Genomic DNA, 24,658 nt, shown 5'->3' on the forward strand with positions numbered 1-24,658 from the left:
AACTCAGGTGTGTCATTTAATTGACATCACAGGTGTTTCCAAACTCATAATCAGTCAGTCTGCCTATTTAAAGGGAGACAAGTAGTCACCCTGCTGTTTGGTGAAAAGGTGTGTACCACACTGAACATGGACAACAGAAAGCGAAGGAGAGAATTGTCCCAGGACATCCGAAAAAAAATTATAGACAAACATCTTAAAGGTAAAGGCTATAAGACCATCTCTAAACAGCTTGAAGTTCCTGTGACAACAGTGGCTCATATTATTCAGAAGTTCAAGACCCACGGGACAGTAGCCAACCTCCCTGGACGTGGCCGCAAGAGGAAAATTGATGACAAATTGAAGAGACGGATCGTTCGAATTGTATCCAAAGAGCCCAGAGCAACCTCCAAAGAAATTAAAGGTGAACTCCAAGGCCAAGGTACATCCGTGTCAGATCGCACCATTCGTCGTTGTTTGAGCCAAAGTGGACTTCATGGGAGACGACCAAGGAGGACACCACTGCTGAAAAAAAGTCATAAAAAAGCCAGACTGGAATTTGCAAAAATGCATGTTGACAAGCCACAAAGCTTCTGGGAGAATGTCCTTTGGACAGATGAGACCAAACTGGAGCTTTTTGGTAAGGCACATCAACTCTATGTTCATAGACTCAAAAAGCAAGCATACAAAGAAAAGAACACTGTCCCTACGGTGAAACATGGAGGAGGCTCAGTAATGTTTTGGGGCTGCTTTGCTGCATCTGGCACAGGGTGTCTTGAAAGTGTGCAAGGTACGATGAAATCTGAAGACTATCAAGGCATTCTGGAGAGAAATGTGCTGCCTAGTGTCAGAAAGCTTGGTCTCAGTCGCAGGTCATGGGTCTTCCAACAGGACAACGATCCAAAACACACAGCCAAAAACACCCAAGAATGGCTGAGAGAAAAGCGTTGGACTATTCTAAAGTGGCCTTCTATGAGCCCAGATCTGAATCCCATTGAACATATGTGGAAGGAGCTGAAACATGCCATTTGGAGAAGACACCCATCAAACCTGAGACAACTGGAGCTGTTTGCTCATGAGGAGTGGGCCAAAATACCTGTTGACAGCTGCAGAACGCTCATTGACAAATACAGAAATCGTTTAATTGCAGTGATTGCCTCAAAAGGTTGTGCAACAAAATATTAAGTTATGGGTACCATCATTTTTGTCCAGCCCTATTTCATTAGTTTGTTTTTTTAAATAATTATGTTAATCAACAATTCAAAAGTGATGGCTGATTTTGATTATTTAATTTTCAATAAATTTTTATTTATTGTTACTTTTGTGAGTTTCAAGTGATTTCAGTGAGAATTGTGGGTTTTTCCTTCTTTAACTGAGGGGTACCAACAATTTTGTCCACGTGTGTATATGTATGTCACGCTACACAGAAGACATTTCTGAGTTCTCTCTACTTCTAGCCATAGTCGTGCTGCTGCCATAGTGATGCAGAGCTTTATATTACCAGGAAAAATGACTCCGCAGTGTGAGTAAATATGTGACAGGAACAAAAACAAGAAATGGTCTGAAACTATTGATGGTTCAAAGGGAACATATTAAACATTTCCCTCCTGTTGTCACATAAAAGTACAAAGTTGTCATTTCACAAATCTTACAAATATTTTAACAAAGCATTTATCTTGTAGTGGTAATGTCAGTATGTGACACGCATCAAATATGTCCCTCTGTCCGTCAGTTTGCCCATCCGTACATCTTCTATGATTAAGGACAAAGGACACTGTTACATTCAAACCAATAAGCTGCTTTGGTGATAATGTGCTTGTCATAAAAATATAAAGAAAGTAGAGTAATATTTTATAGATGAATACATAGAAGAAGAAAAAGTTTTCCTATAATACTCAGTGACATTTCCTCACAATCTATAGCTGTCACTCTTACAAATTAAAGCAGTAATTCATGGGGGGTTGTTATAGGGTCTTCTGAGGTAGAACAGCTTCTGTGTCTTACAATAATCAGCATTTGTTTTAATAGTATGTTCTAAAAAATGGTATTATAAGCATTTTATAATTTTTATAACCTTTATTCTACAGCTGGAAGTCTTCATTACAGTTATATGAAGCCAGTAGAAACTGCTTTTAACTGTATGTTGCTGTCCTATTAACAGTGATTTTTGGGAAAAGATTAGTTTTTTACGGTCAGTGACAAAAGTAGAAATTGAGTTTCAACTCATAAACCAAGACCCTACTATCAGTAATCAATTAGATTCAAATTAGCAAGCTTGGAGTTTAATAGTTCTGAATGTCTGCTGATTTTCAGTGTCATGTCAGGTCAGGTAATTACAGCTATGCTAAGTTGTACAAAATTTAGATGGCTGTGTGATCTTTACTTTAACATAGGATCATGACAAAAAAAGATGCAATGTTTGCCACATGCACAAATTTCACATTACTTTAAAGGACATTACACTGGCTTAAATTAATTTCCTGGAGACGTACTCCAACCCTAAACTAAAAGCTTTATGCCAAAATGTAGTGATTTACCATACAAGGTCTTGATTTCTTTCCCCAGAAACGTCCCCACAATGTAAAACAGTTCTCAATATGTCCCCATAAAATGAATACTACATGTAAACACAAGCTCACACACATTCTCTCTTCCCTTAGCATCCACTCTCAGTAAAAGGCGGAGCAGCTCCATGGTGCAAATGTTGTTGTGTTTATGAGAGTAAATAAGACCATTTCAGAAACATTCTGGGGTTTTTTTCATTTTTTATTTTAACTGTAAGCAACTAGTTTTTCTTTTCTTCAGAAAATTAACAATGCAGCCTACAAAGCCTGTGTGAAGAAACCTTTTGTATTTGCAGAAATGTAAGCGCATCTTTTCATTCTTCCTGTGAATGAAGTGTGTTTGGAAACAAAACTACAAAAAGATCTGTCTGTATTTGAAAAAAAAAGAATTACAAACACATTGTACTTCAACCACAACACGGTACCAAATCAGATTTCATGTTGCCGTTGTAATGGAGCAGAGAACAGCGTTAACACAGAAGCTGCTGCTGAACACTCGAGTCTCAGAAGGTCGGATTAGACCTTTCTCTTTAATCAACCTCGTCTTCTGCCCGGGACCCTCTGCTGACTGAGTACGCATCCCATGTCGCCATGGCAACAGACGGATTTGATTGGCAGATCCAAGGGAGCTGTTGGAATTTCTAATCAAGTGGCTGTCTGGCTTCTTTTCTGTTTGCCGATACTGTTGTTAGACGGCTGGGATTTCGCCCTATAAGAACCTCCGATAACACTACAGTAGCAATTAGCCTCAGATGCGTTCTAACTGCTGTTTGAAAGTCTGCATAATGTGTACTGGGCTATACTGGATGAGTGTGATATGCGCTCATTTCCATATTAATGGACAGATAGTTGGATGATACTGGGGGCTTTGTGGATAAAGACATATTCAGCTGTGCGCTAGTCTGAGGTTGAATTCAAGTTGCATATTTTTTCCGTATTAGTGTGTTTCTATCCTTCAACTGCTTTGATTCTGCTTAGAAATACTTAATTTATCACCGAGTTGTCTTCATATTTGACCAATAACTTTATTTGTTGTTAATTAAAAATAGTCTTCAGGACCAAACAACTGAAAAGGGAAAAAAAAAAACACTGTACCTACTAAGTCACTCCAGGCCCTTTGCGCTTAGAGTACATTGCTTTTGAACTCTGCTGCAGAATTATAATACCACAGAAAACAGTAATTAAATGTCTTCCGTTGACTGGAAAATAATGTCGCTGAGGCAAATTAACAATGACAAAGGTTCTCCCAAAATGCTTATACTAGCTGAGATTTATTTATTTATTCATAGTTTTTTCCTTATGCATACTTTTTCTGTTTATATTCCATGATTTCCTTTTCATGTATTCGCATTTAGTTGACCTGACATGTCGTAAATCTTACATGTCAGGCAGATCGACAAACAAACCCCAGAGAAATTCAGATTTTTAGATTAAATCAGCGTGTGTCTGCAGTTGTAGCAGGAGGCCAGAAGTCACAGCCAACACACACTCATGCACATATGCACGCACACTCACAGACTCATGAATAGTTTCATTAAAGAAACACCTCTTTGACTCTTTACGGGATGCCATTATCTAGCAGGAGGAAAAAAACCTCTCCGTCGTTATCACAGTGACTCGATAAAACTGTTGAGTCAGCTCAGGAGCATAAGAAGACGAAAATTAATTTCAAAGAGTAAAAAAACGATAATTAAAGCTGCCCCTGAGAGGCGATTGAGATGAATGTGGGCTTTCTTCGAGTCCTCTGTGAACAAAAGACTCTGTAAATCGGAGGTTACTCTCGCACACGTTCGCCTCCGTGCACTCGCTGGAGCTGCTCCGTAACCATGATGGATGGTCAGTGTCACCATTCCAGCAACATGCAGCAGCTTGACAGATAAGGATGACGGATCACAATGGATTGCTTCAGTGTCATGTTTTCGCTTTGTGAAGAGCAGGTGAGCCGACTGAAACACGCACACACTCGCGTGATTCAAGGGCGGCAGAGCGTGACAAAGAAATGGAGGGACAAGCTTCATATCTTCTTCCTTTCACACCCTCAGCCTTTTATGTTTCCTCCCAGCTTACTTCCGCTGGCGAAGCAGCAGCGGGTCAAATATCGGTTTAAATTTTTCTGAGAGGACGCGCTTGCATTTTATTTCCAGCGCACAATAAACACTGTTTGCCGTTGCATTACTCTCCCTTTGTAGCATACATAAAATAAGGATGATTCCAAAACGTCCTGACGCAGCAAAGTGCACAGTGGCAAACGCGCACAAGCCAAACATCATAAATGTTTATTGTTCCTTATAAACTGAACAAGACTCTGTTGGGAAATGAGGTTTATTGTGTTGCTTCTGAGTGTTTATTTGTTAATGTCAGCTGTGGAAGAGTAGATGAGGAAGATGGAGAACGAGAAGGAAAGCAAGAGCGAGAAAACGTCGACTTTATCTGGCTGCAGTGGGACCATTAAAGCAAAAAAAAAAAAAAGCCCTTGTTTTTAAAGGGTGGGTGTTATATCGCTATTGCTTTGATCTGAATCAATGCATCTTTTAGACTATTTGGCACCACATTCCATTAGCAAGTCTTTTGGCAGCAGGTTTGAGCCGATTCATCATCGCCATAAGCTTCGAGTGTATCAGATGTGCACATTAAACACCTCAAAAATGAGTGAAATACAGGTGCATCAATGAAATTCCACTGCCAACGTCTGAGTCGCCACTTCTTCTCTTAAGCGCGTTAAAAGTACTAGTATAGATAGCTCAGCTGGCTGAACGGGCAGCACATAAATGTTCGAATCCAGCCCATGGCCATTTAGTGCATGTCAGTCCTGCACTCTTCTACCCATGTTTGCTGTCTCTCTCGCCACTGTTCTATAGAATAAAGGCTAAAAAAGTAGTTAAATTTTAAGGTCTTCGGTTGAAGCTAAATGCAGCTGAGTATCAGAATGAACAAACATACAAAAAAGGTCATGCATCTGCGTGGCTCTTTGAAACCAACAGAGGTCTGTGGCGGTTGAATAAATGAATAACGGCAAAATACTGAATGCTGCAAGAGTGGTAAAAGAATTTAACCGCACATGAGAAATGGCTGTGGGTTGTTGCGTCAGATGCTTTTGTGTTTTTAGCTTGATTGTTTCTTTGTTGCCCCCCCCCACAGCAAACAAGCGATCGCGTGCCAGAGTTTGAAAGTAGACACAGTTGGATTACAGCGGTTGTTTGGTTTGGATCATTTCGACCATCAATCACGTTTTTGTAAATGACTGTGTCTTTGCTGTAATACGTTAGATTAGTGCAACCATAAAATATCTAGATTGCCAAATTGCTGCTGGAGTTAATGACAGTGATTTACAGTTCTGCCGTTGAGTGTGTGTGTGTGTGTTTACATGTTTTTCGCAGCTCTCCAGGAAGCCTAATAAAAAATGAATATCAGTAAACAGTAGGCCTCACTCAGACAGAGCTGCAGACTTGCGCAGCTGATCATTATCACGTACAAAAATGGATTTTTAACAGGAAATTATTTTTTGTTTGTGTGTTGCTGTGCTTAGATGGACCGCGGCCGTCCCAAAAGGAGATCATCTCGCTCAGAGCCTTCATGCTTCTCTTCCTCAAACAACTCATACTTAAGGTAAACTAAAAGATGCTGATTATCATGATCTTCATCACATAGTTTAAGCTTCAAGAAATGCACTTTTTTTCACCCTTATTATGTTCCCTGTTGTTTTCCCCCGGGGTTTTCTGGCTTAATCTAAAATATGTGTGTGTGTGTGTGTGTAGAGGAGACTTATGGATCAGCAGCCTGAATGAAACGCTGTAGCTTTTGTGTTTGTGTGCACTCGTATTGATTTCTCCCTCAATTTGCATGGCTGTGAGGTTGTTGCTGCTTCACGGTTAAAATGCGTTACCCCGGAACAGATCTAATGAAGTCATCTGAGGTTAGCAAGAAGCAAAAACAACAGAAGATCATGAATGTTGTGGTTGGTGTCCCTTTTTCGTAGGACCGAGGCGTGAAGGAGGACGAGCTGCAAAGCATCCTCAACTATCTGTTGACCATGCATGAGGTAAATGCTAACTTCTGTATTAAAATAGACACGGAGAGAGAGGCCACAGAGAGACACTGAGAGTGGCTGAGTGGAGCTGGTGGTGAAATGTGCATTATAAATTGTGGGCTGGAGTTATGGTCCACTTAAACGAGTGAGAGTGTGAGTCAGCTTTGGTGCTGTGACAGCATGAAAAATGGCGCAACAATGGACTGAACAGAATGTACTCTTCTGTAACAATTATATCTATTCTTGCTCCGAAATACCATCTGCCCTTCCACAATCCCCCCTTTCCTACATCCACGCCTGCAAGCGTCTCTTTGTCTCCTTAACCCTCCGTTCGTTTGTCCCTTCGGGGCCTTTCTCCTCCTCCTCCTCCTCCTCACCTGTTCAACGTTGGTTTCTTTCCATTGCAGGATGAGAATATTCACGATGTGCTGCAGCTGTTGGTGGCTCTTATGTCTGAACACCCGGCGTCCATGATCCCTGCATTCGACCAGAGAAATGGCATAAGGTGAAGGCTGGCCTCACATTCACAAATACAGATTTGATGCAACACAAGATCACGCTGGCCTAAAAGTGTCAGTTTTATATATCTAGACATTTTCTGCTTGTGTATTTTGACTACACCAAGTAACCATTACGATATAAATTATTTCGTATCACCAGACTAACCCTCTTTAAACAATTCACAAAGCGGTTTTAATTATATATCTGCTCATGCCCCTTTATATTTTCCCTTTGTTTGTCAAGAATTTTACAATTAGGATGAAAAACTCAATTCTTCTCTGGATTAATCACCAAACGTCAAATATCTTGTGTTTTCCCTTATATGCAAAGACAATTTTCAGTTTTCTTCCACAGTTGTTTAAACAGAAACCCAACGATGAATGCTTTATGTATGGTTAAGCCGTTGTTTATATGTTCAGCTACAGTACTGATGTGAAGAATACAAAGAGTAGCTTGAACCAAACAGCGAGACTTTTCAAAGATGGACTCTGACTGTGCTGGTAATTCCCCTAAAGCACAGCTACACATGGATGTCTTTTAGGTTGCTATGGCAACTCTTCTGTTGCCAGAGAGCTAGTTGCAAACTGTGTTGTCTTTTTTTATATATATATTTATGCCCTCTGTGTACACTGCTTTGAAGAAAATGCTTCAGTCAGCGCACGTGTTGCTCACTGTAAGTTGGAGGATGTTTACTGAGTATCAGGCAGCAGGTGTTTACTACGCACTGAAGAACTCATGGATTGTTTGTTTTTTTTACTTTTTGCATACATGCAAGGTTTTGTAATTCTTCCTACTGACGTGTGGCTGTGTGTTTGACGTGTTGCAGGGTGATCTGCAAGCTGCTGGCCTCTAAGAGTGAGAGCATCCGGGTCCAAGCCCTTAAAGTCCTGGGTTACTTCCTCAAACACCTCGGTCACAAGTCAGTACCTCTCTTTGTACTTTCCTGAAACACCGATCAGGCATAGCATTATGACTGCCTGCCTAATATTGTGTTGGTTCCTTTTTTGTTGCTAAAACCCCTCTGACCCAGTGGGGCATGGACGTGGGCATGGATGTCCTGTTGCCACGGATGTCCTGTTGCCATGGGATGGTGGCAGGGTGGGACCTACCTAGATCAGGCTTATCCTGACACATCCCACAAATGCGCAATAAGATTTGGATCTGGGGAGTGCAGAGCTCAGGTGATCAGCTCAGCTCTGTCGTGTTCCCCGAGCCACTCCTTAGCAGTTTTTCCGGTGGGTCTGGGTGCATTGTTCTCTTAAGGGTGGCAGCTGGCATCTGGGACTGCTGTTGCTGTCAGGGGTGGGGCAGTTGCTTGACCAGCAATGTTTAGGTGGGTGGTACATGTCAGGACTCCAGGTTTCCCAGCAGAACATTGCATGATGACAAGATGATCGATGTTATTCACTACACCTGCCATGGTCATAATGTTGTGGCTGATCGATGTATATTCCTCTGTTTTATATTCAACCAACGGGGAATCACTGAAATGAGTGAGCACCAAAATTTCCCAACTCTTTCTTGTCATAACTGAAACACAAATGCTGCATCAGTGTAGGGAGACGGAGAGGCACCACATATCATAGATCAGAGAGCAAAGACGGCGGTAAAAAAAAACAAAAAACGGGAAAATAAAACTACAGCAGTGCCGTCTCCACTGAGCCTCTGAAAGACTGTCTGTTTGTGTGTATGTGAAGATAATGTCCTCATCATCATGTCCAGGCGGAATAATCATTTTGACAGCGCGCACTGCCAGGGAGGTGGAACCTTGATGAGCAGCAATGAATGCTGGGGGATTTATTCATCCCATGTGACACGCACGCCCCGCGCTGCACGACATGAAAGCAGGCTGCCGTGCTGCACCTGAGACCCGCACTGTCAGTCCCCCACCTCCTTAACATCTGCTCCAACCAAACATCCTGTAGGGCTGCCTCTTTTGGCTTACATATCATTTCAACACTTATGGAAATTTAATATCAATCCAGAGGGCACTTTAGTGTTACATAAAACAGGACACAGTGCAACCAAACACTTATGCTAAACAAACTTCATAATCTCAAGCATTTCTCTAATTTTATCAGACATGACCTATTTTGGTGTGTTTTGCAGATAAATCCGTTGATTTACTGACTTAAATATAGGATAAAAAATAAGAATTCTGCTGTAATTTTGATATTTTTCAGAGCGATTGAGTTTTTTTGCATTATTGTTGACAGATTACATTGAATTTCTACATTTGTAATTTGAGCATCATTTCTAAGAAATGCGTTAATGCTCAAGTTTTACCTCATTAATATTAAATGCTACACCTGCTTTCTAATAATACAATTGAGGAACTGCTTGCTTGCTAATGCCATCTGGTGAGAGTTAATTAGTAATCTTGACAAATCCTTCGCAGTTTTCTGCAAATGAAAATGCCTTACAGGTGTCTGCACCTCTTGAGAGATTATATGTAAAAATGCACGTTTAACTGTCTGTGCTTTAAGTGTGTTGTGTGGTGTAGTGTCTCAAGTCACACTGATGCAGAAGGTAGATATTTTTATTGTATGATAATGTAAAGATTTGTCATAACAGCCATCCTCTGTATTGGCTTACCACGTTTCTTTTGCTTATAGCAGATAAAAATAGCCAACAAATTCTCAACTCTTTTTTTTAACTGCTAAACACAGCATATGATTAAATGTTGTGCCAAATGTAGTCAGGAATATACACACGCTCGGAGCATTATTCACTTAATTCAATTTCAAAAATACTCGAAGTCAGTCAACCCTGATTTTTCAGCCTCTCAAGTTAAAAGCCTCTTAGAAACACAATTTTCACCCACTGGCAAGGTTAATAATCAAAGTTAATAATTCACAGCCACAGGAACATTGCCCCGGTGTCGCCTGCATTGTTCGCGTAGCTCTGTTAATGCGGCTTGTTAATTTCTCTTGTTGGTATTCAGCTCTTTATCCTCTCTGGTGCCATCATAACTGACAGGGCCACATGGTGCCACCTGCCAATATCAGACCATCATCCGGTCAGTGACAATCAATGTCAGTTTCAGTTGTCATAATGCTCTTATGAATGTACGCGCATTTCTTCTGTGCAGGAGGAAGGTTGAGATCATGCACACGCACAGCTTGTTCACGCTGCTTGGAGAAAGGCTGATGATGCACACCAACACAGTCTCTGTCACCACCTATAACACTCTATATGAGGTAGGTGATTGTCTCACAGCAGCTTATTCACACGGTGCGTTTCTATAGTAATGTTACACAGTGGTCTATTTTGAGGAGGTCGATTTAAAGGCCTTTAATTGATTGTTGCCAATCCTGTGTCTGTGCAGATTCTCACAGAGCAGGTCTGCACCCAGGTGGTTCACAAACCGCATCCTGAGCCCGACTCCACCGTCAAAATCCAGAATCCCAGTAAGTACAAAAAACACAGTCGCTTGCATCTCTCTGTCTCTCTGTGTTCTTTGGTCTGCCAATAATGCAGTTCTGTTTTAATGCGAGTAAACAAACAACAAAGCCAGAATTGAGAAACCGATGCCGCTGCCATCTCCCACTTATTGATCTGCCGAACGTTCTCCTGTCCCTCACATTTTTCTTCCTGCATTCAAAAAACTTTCTCCTACATTTGCTTCTCCCACTCTCTCATCGTGTTGTTTTCTCCCCGTTAACTGGTTTATTTCCTTCCACCCAGTGATTCTAAAAGTAGTGGCCACCCTGCTTAAGAACTCCACTCCCAGTGCTGAGCTGATGGAAGTCAGGAGACTCTTTCTTTCAGACATGATAAAACTCTTCAGCAACAGTCGCGAAAACCGACGGTAAAAACCACACAAATGACTATACTTGCATTTATTCAGCTGCTTCTTCCAATGATTATTGTTATGTTTTGAGATTTGAGAAGCCCATCCTTCAGCCCAGCTCATATACTCTGTTTGTGTTGTACACCAGCTGCTTGCTGCAGTGCTCTGTGTGGCAGGACTGGATGTTCTCCCTCGGATACATCAATCCCAAGAATCCTGAGGAGCAGAAAATCACGGAGATGGTGTACAACATCTTTAGGATCCTCCTCTACCACGCTATCAAATATGAATGGGGAGGCTGGAGGGTCTGGGTTGATACCCTGTCAATTGCACACTCTAAGGTGAGAGTGGGATGTGTAAATTTCAGAAAATAGCCTTTATCACATTGTTACAGAACAGGTCCTGCTGGTGCACTTTGTATTTGTAGATTCAGTGTGTTGTGTGGCTAAAAATGAACAAATAATAATAGTGGTAATGAATTTTTAGATGTTGATATTTGGCTGACGATATCTTTAAAGCTGAAGCAAAGCATGTTTATTTGTTTATATTGACTAATGTTATTCAAGGCAAGACCCATAATGAAAATATGTCAATTTGAATAACTGCTCACCTCTTTTCACTGTTTAGTAATGGAAGTTTAACTCGCCCAGTTAGTCATCACAGTGTGAAAGTGAGTGGACATTATAGATGGAGGTCTAAGAGCCCCGAGAGGCTGGTGTCCCAGTTTTAGCCATCCGTGCTGTGGTTTAGATGATCTATGAGCCTCCTTAGACCACCTGTTTGTTATTGATGCAGAAGTTAACCATTGACATTGCTTATGTTCTGATCACATAACCAATTACGCTCCACCATCTGTCACAGGTGACCTATGAAGCCCATAAGGAGTATTTGGCAAAGATGTATGAAGAATACCAGCGCCAGGAGGAGGAGAACATGAAGAAGGGAAAGAAAGGCTCTGTGTCCACCATCTCTGGACTTTCAGCTACGCCCGCTCCTGTCGTCAATGGCAACCTGGAGATCGATGACAACTCCCAGACACAGACACCTGAGAGCGAGGCTGAGTACAGCGAGGGTGCTGGCGGGGACTCACGCAACCTCCTGGCAGACGGCGCTGTGAAGCGACCCAACGGAGAAGCACTGACTCCTGGGGAGCAGAGCGCTGGTCCGGGGGTGAGGGTGGAGGTCCACGACCTTCTGGTAGACATTAAAGCAGAGAAGGTCGAGGCCACAGAAGTAAAGTTGGATGACCTGGACCTGTCTCCAGAAGGCCTCGGTGGAAGTGGAGGAGGTGGGGGAGGAATGGAGAATGGCCCTCTGGTGGAGGTCGATTCTCTCCTGGACAGTGCTTACTGCTCTGTGGTTCAGAACCTGAATGGGAATCTGGCGCCTAAAGATGACACGCCAGGATCAGGGGTTGGAATAGGCTCCAGTTTGGGGCTTTCGGGAGTCAGCCTGGAGGATGATGGGAACATGGGTCCGCTCATCACATTGGCTGATGAAAAAGACAGTGTCCCAAGCAACAACGGATTTCTTTTCAGCAAGGTAGGATGTTATATGAAGATTATTGTCACTGATTAATTAAAACCTTATCTCTGGAGCCACATCTTTTCCTGCAGTCCGAGAATATAATTTCACCAGTCAGTCACTGTAGTATCTCTGCAACTTTCTATCCTTCTTACTTTTTTTCACAACATTAAAAAAGTTATCGCCTCAAACTTTTCCTAATGTCTTAAAGTGAGTCTATATTTCCTTACCCCATCCATGTCTTCCAGGTTGATGAGAAGCTGCTCCCGGCTCTGGCAGCCACAGATCCTCTTGTACTGCCCAGTCCAGACCAGCCCACTCCGTCCGGTACAGCTCACTCCAACACCAGCGCCAGCGATGACCTCAGCCTTCTGGCCCATATGACAAGCTGTGGCTCAGATTTAACACAAACCCAGAGCCACACTCCTGGGGAACTTCCAGAGGATGGGCCCTTCAAGATCCAGAGCCCTCTAGCTGACATCAGCTCCATTGCGGAAGCCGAGAGCCAAACCCAGATCCAAGGAGCTTCAAGACCAGATTTTCCGGAGGGAGAGGGCACATCCGGCGCAGAGGGAGAAGCTGTGGGGCTTAAGACTGGGGGAGACACAGCCAGCACCACCTCTGATACAGAGAGGTCAGATGATGGGAAGGACAAGGACACAAAGAAGATCCAAACTACTGCAACCACTCAGGTGTGTTTATACACTCATCTGTAAGTGAGTTGCAAGGTCACTTTCACTGCGCTGTAGTGGTGCCATGAAGCTACAGTACATGCTGCACTTTTTATTCTTTGTATGTGTTTACATTTATAAAAATGTGTGGTTTTGATAACTTGGCATTCGGATGAAAATGCTGGCACGCTTCCGATATTGTTTTTGGATGTCTGTTCCTGTCTTTCAACTGGAGGTTAGCAATTCTTGGATGGTTCTGAGTGGTTGAATTTGCGAGTTGGAACTTGCTTAAATATAATCACATTGCTGGGGGAAATCGCTCTTTGACCTTCTCCACTGAGATTTATCCGTTCAGTTCGTGGATTGAACACATTTTCTCGTTTCTCTGACCTGCCCATTGTGATTGACTGTGTTGTGATTAGCTTGAACAGCTCTGCCACGGCCAGATTGTCTCGGCCAAAAAAGCTGCCCACGTGTGGGCTAAGTTTTCCTACCAGTTCAGTGGAAGCAGAAAGTAGCTGCCTGTGTTTCTCTTTCAACTGAAACATAATTTTATAACTATGTATTCCAAGGTTTATATTGAACCAAAAGGAGATGTAACCAAAGCCCTCTGCTGGCTGACCGAACTGTCATCCCCTCTACTGCAGGCCCTCCATGGTCGCACTGCAGCCCAGCTGGAGCGTGACCTGCGCGTCGATCTGGGTTTCAGGGGCATGCCCATGACAGAGGAGCAGCGGCGTCAGTTCAGCCCTGGCCCTCGCACCACCATGTTCCGCATCCCAGAATTCAAGTGGTCTCCGATGCACCAGAGGTTGCTAACTGACCTGCTGTTCGCCCTTGAGACGGACGTGCACGTGTGGAGGAGGTGAGTTAGGCTGTTTGAAGTGTGTCTTGCTTGCAAATCAGGCACAGAATAAGATTAACTGTATTGCATGTCTCTGTGAAATTACCATGTTTATATCTAAAATTGATTGTAGTTAAACTTGTGAATGTGGTTTTAGAAAACCGTCTGATGTGTCTGAGTAATATTTTCTATCCCAGCAGCTACCGTTTACATTGTTTTTAATACATCAATCACACATTGTTTTGAAAATTAGATTGGAAGGAAGCCATTTAAAAAGGAAAGAAATACCTGCAATGTACAGTGTCTCAAATTCAAATGATGTTCTTGTATGAACTTCCCAGCGTTTATTTTCTGTTTCAGCCACTCCACCAAGTCGGTGATGGATTTTGTGAACAGCAATGAGAACATCATCTTCGTCCACAACACGATCCACCTCATTTCTCAGATGGTGGACAACATCATCATCGCCTGTGGAGGCATTCTGCCTCTCCTGTCTGCTGCCACCTCCCCTTCTGTAAGTGGCTCCACTGCACCCCTCTGTGGTGAGAGGGGGAACTGCAGGTCACCAGCTGTTATACAGGCCTGTAGCTCAGGACGCCAAACACAGACTTGTACATACCTGCTAAACATGCATTGATCTCACGTGATTTTATAGGTTAAAAAATGTGTTGTGTCTCTTTTATTTGTTGCTTTTTTAACCTACAAAATCATGATAGATCATAAATGACTTGAATATTACACTAAAATTGTCTTTAGTTTGGCCATGAATTAAAAATTTTGGAAACTAATTAAACTTTCAAGAACATTTTCTGAATTCTTCTCATCAGTATCTTTATGTGTTTGACTGTCAATGTAACACTTCTTCTGTAGTATTTCAACCTTTATTTAAACTTTGTTCTAATCCCTTTTAATTAACAAACAATTTGATTTGATAGTTTGATAATCTATTTATTTTAATCATCCTTACATTTTAATCTTTCTTTTCCTCTCTGTGTTACATGTATTTTGTGTATTTCTTGTCTTTTTTTGTCTCTGTTTTTGTCTGTTTTGCATGGACAGAGTTCTAAGAGTAGTGCCAACACTGTAAGTTGCGGTTTCTTCCTCTCTTTCTATTCTACTAATACTTACTTCTGGTTTATTTATCATTGTGACTGACACTAACACTTGCCTGTCTGACATCCATAGTGTTTCTATTTGTTGTGCTCCTCTGCTGCTTATCAGTACTCCACCTTATATTGTTTGTATCTATTGTGGGGATGCCTTGATCTCTGTGACTCAGTGTGTTTAGTCCTTTAAGATAAAATATTCTAACTCTGTTAGAATATTATATGAATAAGAGGGATAGAATAGCCTAAAGAGGTGGATCAATACTATAGAAAACAGGAGCGAGATTATTTACAGGAGAAAATAAATAAAGCATATTTTATGAGAAGAAAGAGCATGAGAGTTTTCCAAAAGTCCTTGGGGGTTGCATCTAAGCCTGTCCCATTTGTATCAACACTAAAGAAGGCAGGAGGAGCCGGACCCCAGAGGGGGTCAAAGGGAGAGGAGGTGACCCCTGTTCCTGGGGGAGGAGGCGCAGGGGGAGAGGTGCGTAAAGAGCCTGAGACTCTCATCATCACCAGAAGAGCTAAGAGCACCAACCCAAGCCCTTCTGTCCTCACCTTGTGTGTCTGTTATTTCCCAAATGTCTGTGCTCACTTGCCCCGATGAGCCTCCAGATGCTTGCACTTTGTCGGCTCTCCACAGCCCCGCACATCCTGCTTACTGAAGCAGAGACACAGCAAATCACACACTTGGTTTTAACCCCTGCTATGCTGCCATCCGATTCCTTTTCAATTGTCGAATTTGGTAATTAAAGGGGACTTGGTTTGATTGTGTCATGATCAATTCAATGCTAGCTTTACATGTCCCCACACGACTACTGTTACTGCTAATCAGCCACACTGCTACTGTCACAATCCCACTGTAACCATTATCTGTGTGCCATCAGGCTGTACTTCCTGTGTGTTGTGTAGAACACCTCATGTTGCCAGATTTCATCATATAAGTCTGTTTTTCACTTAACCAGCATGACACTCAAGGTTGCTTTTCCTGTTTGTTGGTACAACCAGCCATGACTGTTGCGGTTCTGCTCATGTGCGACCCAGCTGCATATAAAGGGCCTACTTCTGTTGTTTGTTTTTTTTTTAAAATAGGACACTTACAGGATTTCACCATCTTTCTACAACCAGTGAGAGATCATCCAGTTCACTGTGTTTACATCCTAGTTTTTCACTGATTAACTGGCGAGCTCTGTGTCCATTTTTCCTCCCTTTCCCCAGACGGAGTTGGAGAACATTGAGGCAACACAGGGCATGTCCTCAGAGACAGCGGTCACTTTCCTTTCTCGTCTCATGGCCATGGTCGACGTCCTGGTGTTTGCCAGCTCCCTCAACTTTAGTGAGATCGAGGCAGAAAAGAACATGTCATCAGGAGGGCTGATGAGGCAGTGCCTCCGCCTGGGTGTGTGCTAGTTTCATGTGTTCAGTGTTAACCAGAACTTGTAAAACGGTTCACTGTAGGGTTGAAATGACTCACAGCTTCTTGGTCTTGTTGAGAATGGCTGCGGCTAACTGTTATTTTCATTAGCAGTTAATCTTTTGATTGATTAATTCATCTGATTAATAATATTACCCTAAAAGAACAGTAAAAGTGCCTATTACAATTTCCCCACAGGGGTTAAAAGTTTATATTGCCTTTTTTTTGTACCTCACATAATTGTAGATCTAATAAATAGGCACTAATTTGCCATTTTGTTTTACTAGCAGGCAACAGGGAGGTTGAATTTTTGAAGTATAAAACAAAACATGTCAATTTTTGGTTATCATTTTCCCACTCAAAAATGAGTGTTTAGGTCTGACCAAAACTGGGTTGGCATTGCTACAGACGGACTTATAGTCAGTGCAGAGTTTTGTTTTCAAGTTCAAGTATTAAATTAAAAATGTCTTTTTCTGTATCATCTTATTCTGTTCAGAGCTGTGTAGGGTAACACTGTCCATATTGCCAATTTACAGCAGTGCTTTGATTATGCAGCGATGTATGAGTAATATGTGATTAGAGCTGCAACAAAGATGACTAATCAGTTCTTCAGTTTAATAATAATTGATTATGCAAGCCATTTTCTCCAAAAATATCCCCTATTTGGTGTTTCTGTGTTCTTTTTATGTTTTTATAATTGATTTGAATATTTTAGAGACGTAGTATGATGTTACAGTGATCAAATAATCAAATTGCTGACAAGATAAATAACTTATTAATCTAGAATTAAAATATTTGTTCATTTCATTGCTACATGGGATTTATTTTACACGTTCCTTATGCAGTACTTTAAACTATTTTACACAGTGCTCTTCATCAATAACACCAGAAAGTAGAACTCAATAAGTACCTGAAGTGTCATGGAATGTAAAAGCCCCAGCCGTCATATGATACTTACATGTTTCTTCTCCACCTCGCCTGTCTCCAGTTTGCTGTGTGGCAGTTAGGAACTGCCTGGAGTGCAGGCAGAGGCAGAGAGATCGGAGCTGCAAGTCCTCTTTAACCAGCAGCAAGTCACAGGACAGCCTCCACAGTGCCTCCACCGCCAGCAAGGTACCACAGACACATGAATCAAATGCGCATCCGGCAGCAGTCAAAATCTGACACAGAAACATGCATATGTAAGACGCAGCCCATTCTGACGTTCTGTCTTCCATATTTAGCAGGATCCAGACAGACTCCTGCAGGATGTAGACATTAATCGTCTTCGAGCCGTGGTTTTCAGAGATGTGGTAAGTGTGTGTGTGTGCAGTTTTGGTGTACACGGTGTTCCTCTGGTGATAAATATAAGAGAAAAATACCGGAGTGGTTTTTGTTGCTGAATAATTTTGTGTGCTTGTGTTGTTTTTTCCGCAGGATGACAGTAAGCAGGCTCAGTTTCTGGCGCTGGCAGTCGTTTACTTTATCTCAGTTCTCATGGTATCTAAGTACCGGGATATTTTGGAACCCCAGCGAGAGATTGGCAGGTCTACCAGCCTATCAGGGAGAAGCATCCGCCACGAGATCAACTCCCCAACCAGTACAGGTGATCCTTGTTGTTCTTTTGTTGCAGTATCCTCAGTATTAGGGGATAATTTTGGATTAGCCAGCGGTGACTCATCGTTGTAACGTTGGTGTAGTGAATGCAGCCTTCTGGCAAACAACAATGCCTTTGTCAAGAACACAAAACCATTATAAGAAAAAGGAAAGAAAACGAAAGAAGAAAGAAGCGTATTACTTGGCAGAGAAAGGCTTACAGGCTTGCAAGCAGGAAGAAACAAAGAATTAAACATCAAAAACAAGCAATTTCTCGACTATGCATTTCACACAGAGAAGTTCTCCTTCTGCAATTATATCACTGTTGATCGTTAAAAAAGAATAAAAACCACATTGCATCTTTTATTTCTGTCTCCAGAGCACCCGTCCACGGCTTTCTCTGATCGTGACAAGCAGACCCCCACCCCTGTGGATGACTCTCCCCGGGCCGGACTCCCCCACACGGACTCAGGCATCGGAGAAGAGGGTCACGTGGCCGGATCCCTGAACGGCTCGGAGATGGGTCTGGGCCTCGGGCTCGGCCTGGTGGGGAGAGAGACAGACAGAGACCGGGACAGAGACATCGGCGGAGGGGGAGGCGGGGGAGGAGGCACAGATCTGTTGTGCAGTCTGTCGTCCGACGTTCGGAGATCACAGGAGAGCCTGCTGGACTCCCCCCACAACCCCAGCTCCACCCCCAACTCCAGCCAAGCCCCGCCTTCGTCCATCTCCAGCATCAGCCAAACAAACAAAGGCATCAACGTCAAGGTGGGTCACTGATAACCCCCCATTCACACCTGGCTGCTGGGATATGTGTAAATTCACTCTCTGGTGACTGATTATGAATTCTTTCTGCATCTGATATGGATTCTGTTTTAATATCTACCTTTTTCTACTCTATGAAATGCTAAATGTGGTCAGGAAATGCATTTGCTTTTTTTTACCCGTATTACTGGGGTCACATGCATCCTAGACAGAACAGATTATTTCTTTATATATATACCTTTCATTTAGGTTATCCATTTATTGTCTACATACCATTTACTCCTCATTAGTGTCACAGGGGGCTGTACGGTGGAGTAGTGGTTAGCACTTTCGCCTTGCAGCGAGAAGATCCCCGGTTCAAATCCCGGTGGGGGCCTGGGATCTTTCTGCATGGAGTTTCCATGTTCTTCCTGTGCATGCGTGGGTTTTCTCCGGGCACTCCGGCTTCCTCCCACAGTAATTGATCACTCTAAATTGCCTGTAGGTGTGAATGTGAGTGTGATTGTCTGTATATGTAACCCTGTGACAGACTGGCGACCTGTCCAGGGTGTCTCCTGCCTTTGCCTGAGTCAGCTGGGATAGGCTCCAGCACCCCCCGCGACCCTAGTGAGGATAAAGCGGTGTATAGAGAATGGATGGATGGATAGTTTCACAGGGATGCTGGAGCCTACCCCAGCTGACTTATGGCGAAGGCCTGGACAGGTCACCAGTCTATCATAGGACTGCACATAGAGACAAACAATCACCCTCACAGTCACATCTATGGACAGTTTAGAATTACTAATTAACCTCAGTGTGTTTTTGCGCTATGGAAAGTTGGAGTACCCAGAGAAAACCCGCGCATGCAGAGAGAACATGCAGAAAGATCCCAGGACCAGGCCAGGATGTGAACCAAGGATCTTTTTCCTGCAAGATAACAGTGCTAGCCACCGATTTTCATTTAAGTTTTGTATATTAATAGTTTACTGCTTTCTCTTTGTTGAATTTCACCTGAGGTTTTTGCAGCATAATAAATATTAAAGCCCACACTGAAAACAGAAATTACAACATCCTGATACTTCTCAGTTTCGCCAGCTTGTCCCTTACACCGTCGTCGTCATATTTTGTTGTTCTCTCTGTAATCCAGGAGATCCTGAAGAGCTTGGTGGCGGCCCCCGTCGATGGTGGAGAGCTGGGGCAGGAGTCTGGGCCAACTCCATACCACCCAGATCCTGCCCTGAAGACACACCCCATGCTGCCCATGCAGTTCCACTCCTTCGACAGGTCAGTCCCAGCCACCATTTGACCTCTGAAGAGTTTTAGAACAGACGATAATATCAGTCAGCACAGCTTGACGCGTCCATCGGTTAATCAATTCTTGGAGCCAATACTGATACAGACACATGAAATATACTGCTGTTTGTCAAATTGCTGTACATCAATTTGGGAAAAACAGTGTGAGCAAAAATTGATCTTTGAACTTAGCTTTTTGCTTGACACCGTTCACAAAGATACTGTACTTTACTTGCCAGCAGCCATATTGGTATTTTTTTATTTGATTGAATCCTAGATAATGCACAGAAGCGAAAAGCAAAAAAATGTAAATTCAGCAGCTTTTTCTTTTCGGTAGTAGTAATAGTAGGATACTGCAGATTAATTTTCTCCTTATTTTTGAAACAGATTTTGAACAAAACTCTCATAAAAACTGAGATATTGTTGCTGCATAATACAGCCATTAGACACGATGGGACATAAACAAAGCCTGCAAACAGGTTTAAATTCTTGCTTGTTGTGTAAACTGTTACCGTACAGGCTCTCCACTGAGTGATGACTTGCTAATATCTCTTGTGCATCACTTAGTCTCCTTGATCCTGCCCTGTCACGGTCCTTGAGAGCTAAGTTATTGATTGAAGACGGTGAGCATAATAGATCTTTGATGGCTCCATATCCATCTCCAGGATACCCACCCCATGTATCAAGCCTGTCTTCATAGGTCAGACAGGCCTGATACGTCTAATCCATCAGCAAATATAAATTACAAGTACACCGCTAACAACAAACAGTATTTTTAAAGTGTTTCAAAGTAAATATGTATTATTTCTTCTGAGCAATCAGAGCTGTATTATTCTAACTTTTAATATGAAATTACTCACATTCCAAGATTCTACTCACAGTAAATGTTGTATATTTTATTGTGCTACATATTGCTAAATAATAAAGCACTTTATTTTAATGTGTTTCTGTTGTAACACATAGAAACTTGAGGCGATAATATTGTAACCTTGACACCAATTAAAGATACATTTTTGTATTTCTGTCTGCACAAAGCAACAACACTTGGTGGTACACTTAGAAAAATACTATCATTTTTTAAAAGCTACTTATATATTTGTTTGATGTTAAAAGTCTTCTGTCATGTCGTTCCTAAAACTTCCAAAAGTGGTAGTTCCAATGTCATCACCTCACAGATGTTTCCACACACTGCTAGCAACTTAAGGAAGCAAAATATGACAATGGAGAATTAAATAAAGAACACAGTGTGCATCAAACTGGTGCCTTTCTCTCTCTTCTCTTACAGGAGTGTTGTGGTTCCAGTCAAAAAGCCGCCACCTGGCAGCCTGTCAGTCAACACTGTGGGCACGCCCACCACGAGCGGAGCAGCCACTGCCGGCAGCACACCCAACATTTTTGCTGCTGCGACGGCAACACCCAAGAGCATGATCAACACTACAGGTGAGAGACAGCATGCCGATATAGTGCACTCACAGATATACATCCTCTTCTTCACACCCACATCTTTGTGATGCTGTTAAATTAAATCTTAAATGCGTGTCTTTGAATACCTTCACTGGATGTTTTATGTGCTGCCTTTATTCCGAGTGCATTCAAGGAGCGGCAGCAGACAGACACCTGCAATATGACAAAGGTGCTGGTGTGAAAGGCCCACAGCAAATTCAAAGGCTGCTCAATCACGCCGGACTGAATTCCTTCTCTTGTTCCAAAACTCTTTGATGCTTTACTCCGCTGTCCTTTGACAGCAACAACAAGTCAGAATAGAAACAAACTGAACCAGCAGATCCTTCAGGATTAGCTGTAGCCTCTTTCAGATCCAGATGAATGAAGTTGCAGACAGCAGAGCAAGTGTGGAATATCTTAACCATCAAATTGTTTAATAAACTCTGCTGGACAGTGTGCTTGTTACATGGTTCATATTTAATTCTCCATGCAAAAGAAAAAAATCATGCTTTAGATTTTCTTTGAACCAGATACGATATTAAATAAGAGCAAATTTAGGATAACAAGAGGAGAGTCGAATACACATCAGCTGACAAGCAGGCCAGTGTCGCTGCTACCTCGCCTCGTGCTCAGCAAATGTATTAAAGCAGATTGGATTTGTATTCAAGGCTTTTGGAGCCTGTCAGACATAATGTACTGTATCATACATGCATAACGGTCAAGGAGCAGAGCTGCTCCCTGGAATGGATTCTGTATATTGATTGCAAAGCTATTTTCACAAACGGGGGGCCTATTACCAGCAGACAGGCAGCAGCATGTCCGGTGAAATACTATCCAAATTGAATTTGGGAGCCGCTGATCCACAACATTAATACATTTGCCGTATTATTATCCTGCAGGCTAATCATGGCCACTCTCGATTCATGTTTCTCTGTCCTGTCCAGGTGCCACAGACTCTGCCTCGTCCTCCTCCTCCTCCTCTTCGTCATTTGTCAATGGTGCGACTAGTAAGAACCTGCCCGCGGTGCAGACAGTGGCACCGATGCCAGAAGACACCATGGAGAATATGAGGTCAGAGCTCCCGCCATCATAAAGCTCCTAATTGCTTCAACCACTCAGTTTCCTCCCACTCTTTCTTTTTTCCTCCTTTTGTTCTTATATTGATTTGTCTGTTTTCTTGGAAGTCTGTCTCTTTTCCACTTCATTCCTGCCCCTTCATCCTTCCCAAAGACTACTCACCAGCAGTTCACTCACGCAGTTATCGCTGATTTTATAGAATTAGATAAGTTTTGTCTGGAATTGGCAGAAACAGGGGTGCGCCCCCATGCTTTTTGAGACTTAAGTAAAAGTATGTGATTTTAGACAATGTAATTATATTAGAATGTCAATAGAGATGCAGAAATGTTCTGACATGTTGAAATAATCAAGCAGAAAAGACAAAGCTTTAACTGCTAATTTGACACTTGTGCTGGGTGGCAAATGACTAGAAAATCAAAAGAAAAGTCCAGTTCCAGATTGAGTTAGCAGCTGTCTACATTATTGTTCTTTAAAGGTGTTATTAATAATAATAGCTACACATGTTTCATGCTGTCATACACAGAAACCACCAACACATCTCACTCAGTCTACACTAAAACTGTGTTTTAATGTCACAAATTACTGTAGAGTATGAAAACGGCATCACTTCTTAATACGCCGTGATATTTTCTTGAGCTTGACGGTTTTAATGGATTCCAGAGTACATATTTGAAAACATGCAAAATGAAACTGTCATTAACATAAATCTGTGTTTTATTTGTGTTTCCATACTGTGTAGGTGTCACTAATCAAATATAAGATGATCTGCAGTACGAGGCTTTTACTAAGCAGGAAATAGCATCACAAGAAGACATTTGAACCCTGCAGCACTTTGTATTGTAACGTTTCTGTTAATGTCCTCTCTCCTTTAGACGTGTTAGCAGATATCTGCTCTTCTAAACGTGCACACACACGTGAGCGGGCGGGTGGGTGCGTGCGTGTGCCTGTGTTCCTTAATCAGTGTGCGTGTCTGTACGTGTGTTTTTGTTTGTGTGTGTGTGTGTGTGTGGTTTGTATTGCAGTGCCTATTGTGAGGTGGCGCAGTGTGCGCTGCGCAGCGGTCAGACGCCCCCTGAGCTCAAGTCTTTTAGCTCTCTGGCAGGCTTCCAGGCAGCCCCCCGAGATGCAGGACAGTGTTTTAGGCAAGGAGATACTCGTCCTGTCCCCATGCCCCTCCCTCTGCCCCACCTCCACCACACACACCCTCTGCTACGCCCGACCACTACTAAATGTTCCCAGAACGCCATGCAAGAAAAGACAGACATCTCTGCTTCAGCGAGATGCTAACAGCCTCAACAGCTAGCATCGCTTTTTGTTTTAGGCCGGCAGCTCATGTTTTCTTTGTATCCACAGCAGCACAGTCATGTCTGTCACTTCTGGCATGGTCGCCTCTTCACACTAACCCCAAACTCCAGATCAGACCTGAGTCAGACTGTCTTGTTTTAACCTCCACTGCAGCTTCTGCAAATGTCACTCATTTAGTCGTTTCTAAACAGGTTAAAACAACATTTCTAAATCCTAGTGACCCAGGTCTGTTTCAGAAATCACATGCTTACAAGGCCAAGAATATGTTTTTAGCCTGCTTTCTTTCACCATTTCTTAACTGAACATTGAATAGAAAGTATCTTGCTCTGCACATGATCTACACCTATACACGCATAAAGGCACCAAAAAATGCAAATAAAAATTCAAGAATTTCCTTCAGGATTAATAAAATTTTACCTTATCATTTCTTATCTTATAGAGATATATAGCATTTATAATACAAGAAAGACACAATGTATTAAGTGCAGTATCAGGCTTAGTTTTTATTGCATTTGCAGGTTGATTAGCTCTTAAACTATCAACCTTTTCTTACCAATACTAACCCTGACTAGTTCTTCCATTCCATCATCACATATTTGACTCTGTAAAATTTTTTGTCTTTTGTGTCCATTTCACACCTTTTTCTATTTCTTTCACTTGCCTTATCCCTTCTCCTGTGTTTTGCTGTGCCTCCCTCTCCTCCTTTGTTCTCACCTGTCTGTAGGTGAGAACAACGCGTTCATGCTCCCTTTTCTCACCGACCGTATTCCCCCTGAGTTTTTTTTTTCTTTTTTGCCTCAT

The 24,658-nt window shown here is 42.4% G+C and overlaps 1 protein-coding gene across 1 annotated transcript in view; it reads left to right on the forward strand.

Annotated features, from left to right (window-relative positions):
• nbeaa (neurobeachin a) overlaps positions 1-24,658 on the forward strand; it is a 94,921-nt gene that overhangs the window by 53,097 nt on the left and 17,166 nt on the right. The window contains 23 exon segments of the mRNA XM_051937218.1: positions 6,067-6,146; positions 6,517-6,579; positions 6,975-7,072; positions 7,895-7,987; positions 10,160-10,268; positions 10,397-10,478; positions 10,756-10,879; positions 11,010-11,202; positions 11,723-12,403; positions 12,634-13,077; positions 13,704-13,921; positions 14,261-14,414; positions 14,960-14,983; positions 15,407-15,490; positions 16,225-16,405; positions 17,409-17,533; positions 17,644-17,712; positions 17,837-18,005; positions 18,375-18,763; positions 19,887-20,023; positions 21,318-21,472; positions 22,420-22,546; positions 23,575-23,694. Of these exon segments, the coding sequence (XP_051793178.1) occupies positions 6,067-6,146; positions 6,517-6,579; positions 6,975-7,072; positions 7,895-7,987; positions 10,160-10,268; positions 10,397-10,478; positions 10,756-10,879; positions 11,010-11,202; positions 11,723-12,403; positions 12,634-13,077; positions 13,704-13,921; positions 14,261-14,414; positions 14,960-14,983; positions 15,407-15,490; positions 16,225-16,405; positions 17,409-17,533; positions 17,644-17,712; positions 17,837-18,005; positions 18,375-18,763; positions 19,887-20,023; positions 21,318-21,472; positions 22,420-22,546; positions 23,575-23,694 (3,919 nt within the window).

Source organism: Acanthochromis polyacanthus, chromosome 17 (genome assembly GCF_021347895.1).
Source record: "Acanthochromis polyacanthus isolate Apoly-LR-REF ecotype Palm Island chromosome 17, KAUST_Apoly_ChrSc, whole genome shotgun sequence".
NCBI classification, from domain to species: Eukaryota; Metazoa; Chordata; class Actinopteri; family Pomacentridae; genus Acanthochromis; species Acanthochromis polyacanthus.